Source organism: Myotis yumanensis, unplaced genomic scaffold, assembly GCF_028538775.1.
Source record: "Myotis yumanensis isolate MYYU_CA2020_CCGP unplaced genomic scaffold, mMyoYum1.0.hap1 SCAF_7, whole genome shotgun sequence".
NCBI lineage: Eukaryota > Metazoa > Chordata > Mammalia > Chiroptera > Vespertilionidae > Myotis > Myotis yumanensis.
Window position 1 is genome coordinate 33262591 of NW_027223758.1, and position 8751 is coordinate 33271341.

Genomic DNA, 8751 nt, shown 5'->3' on the forward strand with positions numbered 1-8751 from the left:
AGCAAAGAGCTGAACTTATACAACATTTGGGGGAAGCATCTTCAAGGGGTGGTGTTGGTTACAGATGTGGAGGTGGGTTGATGACAACTTAGAAGTGTGTACACTGAGGTGAACCCAGAGCCAACTGGCTGGCTTTCAAAGCATAATGCTGTCCTTGATAATTCGGTTTTCAGAAGTGTGTTCACTGAAGCAAGTTCCACTGGTCAATGTGAGAGGTTTAAAACCATTCGAGGAATTTACTTGTTATCATGGCTATAAAACTGTCGATCTTTTTCTAGGAATGTGAAGAGTTTTTATTCTCACAAGAGAATAGAAACTTCAGGGGAATGTATGAGACAAATGACAGAGGAACTCCAAAAGATAATGAAGAAGGAACAGCCCAAAAGTTAGGAGGAAAACAGAAAGACGTCACAGAAGCCAACCAAGTTAAGGTTTTCAAGGAGGGAATGCACTAGGGTTGAAAATGCTACTAAGAGGCAGAGTAAGATATTAGTTGAGCAAGATCCATAAACTTTCAAAAAGGAGTCCCATTGATCACCTTGGCCGGAACCAGTTCAATAGAACAATAAGCACAAAAACAAACTGTACCAAGTTGCGGAGAGGCAGAGAAACAGAGACAAGACATATAACTTTCCTTTTGACGAAATGTGGAACTAAAGATAGAGAAAGAAATAAGATATCAGTGGAGGTAAGACAGAGCAAAATTAGAATGTTACCTTAAAAAGCTAGTGTTGGTGTAATTAGGGGCACAAGCCTCTTAGATTTTCAGGAATTAAAAGACCTTAATCATCAAAAAGAACAGCAGCATTCAATGTTCCAGTTCCTTCCCCAATAATTACCTAACTTGAAACCTTGCCAACTTATTCCACATTTCAGCAGCTGGTGAGGAAGTTCTTCCATGGGCTAAGACAGATTTGTCTACAAGACCTTCACCCACTGTCCTACGGATGTATTTCACTAGTTCTGGTCTCCCTCTGAAACCTACATAGCACGGATAAGGTCATAGTTCTGCCTAAACCCTCAACTTTCCCTCAATGAATTCGAGTACATTTTCTCCCTATCTTCACTGACTTATCTAGATTTTTTCGTTTCTTGTCCCTGGTTTTTTGCCTTCTCTGTCACAGGACTGGATCCAGAAAGGGGAACCGGGGGGCAGATATCTCGTCATGCAAAACCCAATCTCACCGTGATGTGCAATAGAGGAAAGACAAGGGTATCAGGTGCATAACTTTTAATGAGGGGTATTAACAGCAGGTTGAGGATGGTGGTCACCAGCGCTCAGGATATTTTTGGCCAGCGGGTCTCTTTGCTCCATTCATGTTTGTCCTCTTTGCTGAAAAGGTTTATCTTCATGTAGGGTTGGAGGCAGCATGTTTTATAATTTCTACAGTAGAGGTAGGGGTGTTCAGCCTTTCTGCAAGATGTTCTACAGATTCCCGTGTTGCCCAGGCATCGGAGGGTGTGTTGTCTACCTGGCCAAAAACAAACAAATGTGAGAGGTTTGTTAACAAATAGTTAATTTCCACTTACTAGTAGCAGTAACAGAGATATAATGAGCCAGGGAGCACAGTAAAAACCCAAAGGGGCTAAAACAACAGTGAGATGGCATTAGCGGAAGGACCAAACCTGGAACACTGGAAACACGGAATTCTGGCGGGAATGTGGAGCTCAGAACTCTCATACTTTGCTGGTGGGGATGAAGAGCAGCACAGGCACTTTGGAAGATAGTTCGGTGGTTTCTTGGAAAACTAAACACACTCTTACCATACCAACTAGCAATTGTATTTCTTGGTATTTACCCAAAGGACTTGAAAGCTAATGTCCATGCAAAAATCTGCACACACAGGAGTTTATAGTAACTTTACTCATGATCCCCCAAATTTGGAAGCAAACAAGATGCCCGTCAGTGGGTGAATAAATAAACTCCGGTACTTCCCGATAATGGAATATTATTTAGCACTAAAAAGAAATGAGCTATCCGATCATGAACAGGCATAAAGAAAGCTTAAATGCATATCGCTAAGTGCAAGAAATCAATCTGAGAAGGCTACATAATGTATGATTTCAACTATATGATATTCTAGAAAAGGCAAAACTATGGAGACAATAAAAAGAGTAGTTGTCATGGGTTGGGGTGGGGTAGCGATGAATAGGTAGAGCACAGAGGATTTGGGTGGCAGTGGAAATACTCTCTATGATACTATAATTATGGATTCGTATCATTATACATTTGTCCAAATCCATAGATGTACAACACCAGGAGTGAGCCATATGTAAACTATGGGCTGTGGGTGGTTATGCTGTGTTGATGTAAGTTCATCAATCATAACAAATGGGCACTCTGGTGGGATATGTTGATAACAGGAGAGGCTGTGCCTGAGTAGGAGCAGAAAGTATAGGAGAAACCTCTGCGCCTTCTTCTCAATTTTGCTGTGAACTTAACACCAGTCTAAAAAAAAAAATAGTATTTTTTTAAAAGGAATCCCTTCAAAATTAAATAAAGCTGCTATGAACATTCATCTGCACGTTTTTAAAACTACATTTTTATTTCTCTGGAATAAATGCCCAAGAGTACATTTGGTGGGTAGTCTGGTGAGTATATTTTTGTGTTTTTTGTTTTGTTTTGTTTTAAGAAACTGCCAATCTATTTTCCATAGCGGTCGTATCATTTAACATTCTCACCAGCAATGTATAAAAGACCCAGTTTCTCTGCATGCTTGCCAACATTTAGTGTTGCCACTATTTTTAATTTCAGCTATTCTAATAAGTATGTAATGGGATCTCATTGTGACCTTAATTTGCATTTCTCTAATTGCTATGATGTTGAACATCTTTCACTTGCTTATTTGCCTGCCATCTGTATATCCTCTTCAATTAAATATCTTTTCGAGACTTCCTTCTAATTGGACTGTTTGTTTTCTGCTGTTGAGTTGTGAGAGTTGCCTATATCATCTAGATACAAGTCCTTTGTCAAATATGTGGCTTGTCAATATTTCTCCCCGTCTGTAATTTGTCTTTTCATCTATCTTTTTCTCAGGGCCTCTCCCAGAGTAAAAGTTTTAACTTTTGATTAAGTCCAATTCATTGATTCTTTTTTTTTTAATGGATTGTGCTTTTCACCTATATCTGAAAGGTTTTTCCCATGTTTTCTTCTAGAAGTTTTATACTTTTACATTTAAATTTAAATGTGATCCATTTTTGTTGAATCTTTTGTATAAGTTTTGAGGTTTAGATTGGGGTGTTTGTGTTTTTGTTTGTGTGTGTGTGTTTAGTTTTGTTTTTTTGTTTTGCCTACAAATTCCAAGTGCTCCAGCACCATCTGTTGAAAAGGATACCTTTCTTCCATTGAATTGCTTTGCCCACTTGTAAAAAATCAGTGGGTGGTACTTGTGTGGGGCTATTTCTGGGTTTTCTATTCTGTTCCATTGATCTATCTGTCTATCTCTCCACCAATATCAGTATCTTGATTACTTTAGCCATGTAAGTCTTGAAATCTGTTAACATGACTCCTCCAACTTTATTCTTCTTTTTCAAATTTGTTTTAGCTATTCTCATGTCCTATGGACCTCGGACAAGAATCAAAGATGAGCCCTAGCTGGTTTGGCTCAGGGTAGTGTTGGCCTGCAGATTAAAGGGTCCCAGTTTCAATTTCTGTCAAGGACTTGTACATCCTCCCCAGGGAGGGCTGGTGCAGGAGGCAATCAATCAATGTTTCTCTCACATGGATGTTTCTCTCAGTCTTTCCCTCTCTCTTCCACTCTCCCTAAAAATCAATGAAAAAATATTCCCAGGTGAGGATTAATCTCCTCCCCCCCAAAAAAAGACTCAAATTCTTCATCTAAGTATCAAATGCAACTTAGAAGATGAGTACTGGTGCACAGAACAGAGGCTGGATTGAGGTTCAGCCACCTCAGCAGCCCCGTGTATAGTCCAAGGAAAGGTCCAGGGCAGGTGCCAGTCTACCCTGCTTTGGGCTCACAATACTCTTGTAACTGTCAGGTCAACCTCCCTCCCCAAAGGGGTTTGCTACCCTCTGCCACCTTCCCACCCCTCAGACAAACCTGTTTCAAACCTTTCTCCTGGAGAAAGGCCATAGCACCCAGTAAAATAATGGCACCCAGAGTAAAATAATGGTACAAATTAGCCATTTGTACCCACCTCCCAATCCGCTTTTGGTTTCAGATATGCATTTGTCATTCATCTATTCATTCACTCAGGAAACACTCACCAAGTGGCATCTGTGCTGAGCACTGGGCTTGCCCTCAGACATGCAGACATAAATAAGATGCCTGGTATGTGTGTGTTCGGGGGACTGGTGGGAAGGGGGCAGTGCCTGAAGTAATGACACAATGACGTGATGTGAACCATGCCTCCTTAACAGTGACGCTTTGTGAAGCCAATCAGAACTCACTTTGAATCCCTGTTCTATCTCAATCTTTTGTGACATTCCTGCGAAGGATGCACACACAGTGAGCCCCACCTCCCGGGGTGGATCTAAGGAAAGGTCCGCACAGTCCCTGGAAGCAGGCGTGGGGGTTCTTTGGGTAGGAAATTGCAGGTCCCAGCTACCCTGGCTAATGCACTGGGTACGAATCAGGGTGGGATCTTTTCTGGGTGGAGGGATCAGAGGACCACGGCCTCAGTATGTTTGGCTCTGGCTGGCAGTGTTAGGAAGGCTGCAGGGCAGCTCACGGGCCTTGCTCAAGTTGGTTCTTACTCATCAGTTAATTTGCTCTCAAAACACATAGATTTCCCGGCGTGGGAAGGAGGTGGTCTGAGGAGAGCCCAAGGAATCCCCCGGACACAGCCGTAACACTGGTGGGTCCTGGGGCAAATGCAAATGGAGGCTCATAAATCATACGTCTGAATATTTAACAGTTCTGAATCAAGCTAATAAACAGAATAAATAAAAGATATTCTATTGCCCTTTATGAAATTGCCCTTGGTGATCACCTGAAAGGTCAGATCTGAATTTACACTCCTTGGATTCTTCAGGGTTCCATGCAGGAGCATGGAAGATGAAGGAGCTGGCTCAGACCATGGCCCGCCTCTCTCCTCGTCCATCCCACCTCTCTCCTAGTCCATCCTGCCTCTCTCCTAGTCCATCCTGCCTCTCTCCTAGTCCATCCCGCCTCTCTCCTAGTCCATCCTGCCTCTCTCCTAGTCCATCCTGCCTCTCTCCTCGTCCATCCCGCCTCTCTCCTCGTCGGTCCACCCCCAGCTCTGCCCCACGCTGCAAGGATTCTCACATGCACAGACATGGACACCCAAGCCTGAACATCCAAGCTCTGCCACAGACCCTGACACTCCTCCTGCCTAAGGATCCGCAAACAGTGAGCCCCACTCTCCAGGGGTGGACCTAGGAAAGGCCCACACAGTCCCTGAAAGCAGGCACCGGGGTTCTTTGGGCAGGAAACTGCAGGTCCCACCTACTCAAATCACAGTCTAGGAAGCGGGGTGGGGTCGCATGGGGAGTCCACGGTTCCTAGGCAGATGTATCTCTCTTGCCCCCGGTTAGCCCCTCAGCCCATGGGAAGGGACGTAGCCGGAGGAAGCCTAGTGTAAGATCAGGATTAGAGAAGGGGGGTCTCTCTCTCCAGAGTCTGAGGGTGGAAATATTGAATTGAGAGGAAATTGTCTCCATGGATCCGAGTGAACTTCTCTGTCTCTCTGTCACGCACCACGCTTCACAGGACACTCCGTTCTCTGCGCTCACTGCCCAGAACACTGCGCCGCTGGTTCTCCCGTCAGATAAATGAAGCCTGGAGAATGGGTTTAGGATACCAATGCCTGGAAGACACCTCTAGAATCTTCTCTCTTCCCACTCAGAGTTCTTGAATGTTCCCGGCGGGTGAGCCTTCTCTTAGTTCAAATGAAACAGGCTTTTATGTCCCTCAGAATCTAACACCATTGGAAGACACACAACACATATTCATCCCTCAAATGCCTTAAATCAGCGAACAACCGCAGCAACTAGCGTTTGCGGACAACGTCCTATGGACAGGGCACCGTGTTTTGCGTTTTCTCATTCCATTCCCACCCGCCCTGAGACAGCGTCTGTCATTCCAATCTTACAGGCAGGGGAGCCGGCGTTCCAAGAGGTCAGAGAGCCTGACAGTACACGCACGTGGCAGAGCTGAGGTGAATGAATGAATAACTGAGTCCTCGAGAGAATGTAAACAATGAATAACAGATGTATTTATAAGTCAGTAAATGCATGTACTTTCTCTTTTTTAGTACTTAGAAACGTTCGGATCCTTGGGGCTGTGGGCTCTTGAGCATCCAAAGGCATCTCCGTCAACTTACCCAGAAATCCAAGGATTTGTTTCTATTCACTCCCTGTCCACCCCCAGTCCATTCACCCCCAGGATGGACCAACTCTCCCAGAAGCCCAAGGGTTCTCCCACTCTCTAGGTATCTGCTGTGTCTTTAAATCTCGGTTTTCCACGTGTGCTGCTCAGTCCACTCCTGACCCGATACCCCTTCCTGCAGCTGGAAGATGAGGAACCATCTTCAAAACTGTAATCATCACTCCACCGCTGTGGCCCAGCCTCCGCGGTGTCTCTCTGCTACCTACTGACCCCTCCCTGGCCATCTCCTCACCCTCAGTGCATCTGGAGCATCATGTCTCATGATTGACAGGCACAAGAAACAGATTTGCGAGTTTTAATGGAATGCGAAAACTAACAAACTGGAAGCAAAGTCATTTCAACCCACAATTTCCATTTATCTTCCAATTCTGTGTCCAGGTCTGGGCTTAGGTGCTTTTGGTTTTCTGGTCAGCTTAGGAGTGGTCCAGGGGAACGGTCCATCAATTGTTACTGGATCCATTGTTAAGTAACGACTAAGGATACAGCACCGTTTACGGTTTGAGCAGCGTAGGACATTCTCTTCATCATCTTTACACATCAACCGGCATTTTCCATTCATCCAACAGTCTGCCACTCGCTCTAGGAACAACCATGTTAGTATCCCTCAAGAGGAGAGACAATAGGAAGCATAGAAGGACAGGGGGAAGGGGAGGGAGAGGGTTGAGTCAGTAATGCTGGAGCCAGTCCCAGGAAATGAGAGAAGAGATCTTAAAAGGGGAAAGAACTGAGACAATTGTTCCAACATTGGGAATGGCAAGGTGTGTGTTTTCAAAGCCTTTTTTAGACACTCCACCCTTCTCTCTTCCTATCCCCCAACCTCCTACTCCTAATTTTGGGATCAATTGCTGCCAATGGCACTAATAGAGCTTGGGGATGATGGAAAAAGGACAAAAAAACAACAACATCACCTATAATATTAGGGGATTTCCAGCCACATTTCAACAGATCTGGCTCTTTATCAATAGTCTAGCCCTATCTAACTTAAGCTCAACAAGCCTCAGCTCCAGCTACAACCCAATCTGCAATTCTCCTTGACCCCATATTCACCCATTTCAAACTCAAAACCCAGCCCAATCTTAATTAGAACTCTCAGACTTACCCAGCTCAATGCCCCTTGGTCCCCAACTCGAAGCCAAACACAAATCTAGTCAAGTCACCAGCCTCAGTTCTGAGCAGTAGACCCTCACCAAGCTGAACCTCTAATAAACTTCCTGCACCATCCAGTACCAACTCCCAGTCTCAGCCCAACCCCTGTCTAACCCCCAACACCAGCCCCACTCACCCCAAATCCCAACCCTTCTCCAACCCACCCCAAACATCAGCGAAGCCCAACTCCCCACCTCCCGCTCATCTGCATCTTCCCTCTCTCACTCCAACCCTAAGGTCTTTCTCCCCCCATCACAACTCACCCCCAGCCTTCACTCTAGTCTCCCAACTCCCCAAAAAGTCCTCAACCTACACCAAGCATGTCAAACTCGCGGCCCGCCAACCGCATGCCTCGTTTATTTGGCCCGTGTTAGCCTTTGAGCTCGACTAGCTTGACCTACACCCAGCCCTTCGCTCCTGAGCCTGCTCCCAAGATCCCACCAGAATACTATCCTGCCTTTAAGTGCCAGATGCTCCAAACATCTCTCTTCCCACCACTTTGGCAAAGAAGCATCAGGGAGAGGTGTAGACATGAGATGATTATGCGAAGACCTCCCAAAGCCGCATGAAATGAAGACAAGCTTCAGATGCTGCCCACAGTGAGGAGGAAGGGGAAGCAGAGAAGTTCATGACCGGGATCCCAGATACTTGAGAGAGGCCCACGCTACCTGATACCACTGGCTGGACGGCCAGGAGAATGACAAGCAGGAATAGAGCCTTCATGACTGGCAGGTCACCGGAGAAGCAGGCGGCTGTGTTGCCGGGGATGGAAAGAGTTCGCCGCCGCCGGGATGAGCCTCGTTTTTATCGGCAGTGCCGTGGGCAGCCGAGTGTGGCAGGAGAAGGTTTATGTGAGGTCAGCCAGGCCAGAGGACAGTGTGTAGCAGATGCGGCAGCAAAGCACAGGGTGAGCATGTGGGGGACTGGCCAGCGCCCGTGCCCAGTGGCTTTCCCTCCTGCAAGGAAACGGGCTGAGTGAGACCCACAGGGAATTATTTAGTTAATAGGTAAATGCACATCAAGAAACATTTACTTTAAAGACAAAAACATTCTCAGCTTCCTTTTTAAATTAATTACTTTATAGTAAACACATTCTCTGCTTTCTAACAAAAAGATACACACATGTATCCTTTCTGAACCTTGACGTTGCTCATCTCATGCCCAGTCCAGGGCGTTTGTTCTTCCTGTAACATCGCCCCTTCGGACCCCACCCACCCCCATCCCCACCCCCCCA

General features: G+C 45.7%; 1 protein-coding gene across 1 annotated transcript; it reads right to left on the reverse strand.

The window, feature by feature from the left end:
- Positions 1 to 1278: 1278 nt before the first annotated feature.
- On the reverse strand, positions 1279 to 8240 carry LOC139014522 (beta-defensin 119-like). Its single transcript, XM_070421482.1, has 2 exons — positions 8186 to 8240; positions 1279 to 1472 (listed from the first exon to the last, which is right to left on the reverse strand). Exons 1-2 carry the CDS (start codon positions 8238 to 8240, stop codon positions 1279 to 1281), a joined length of 249 nt encoding a protein of 82 aa, XP_070277583.1.
- Between the last annotated feature and the right edge of the window lie 511 nt (positions 8241 to 8751).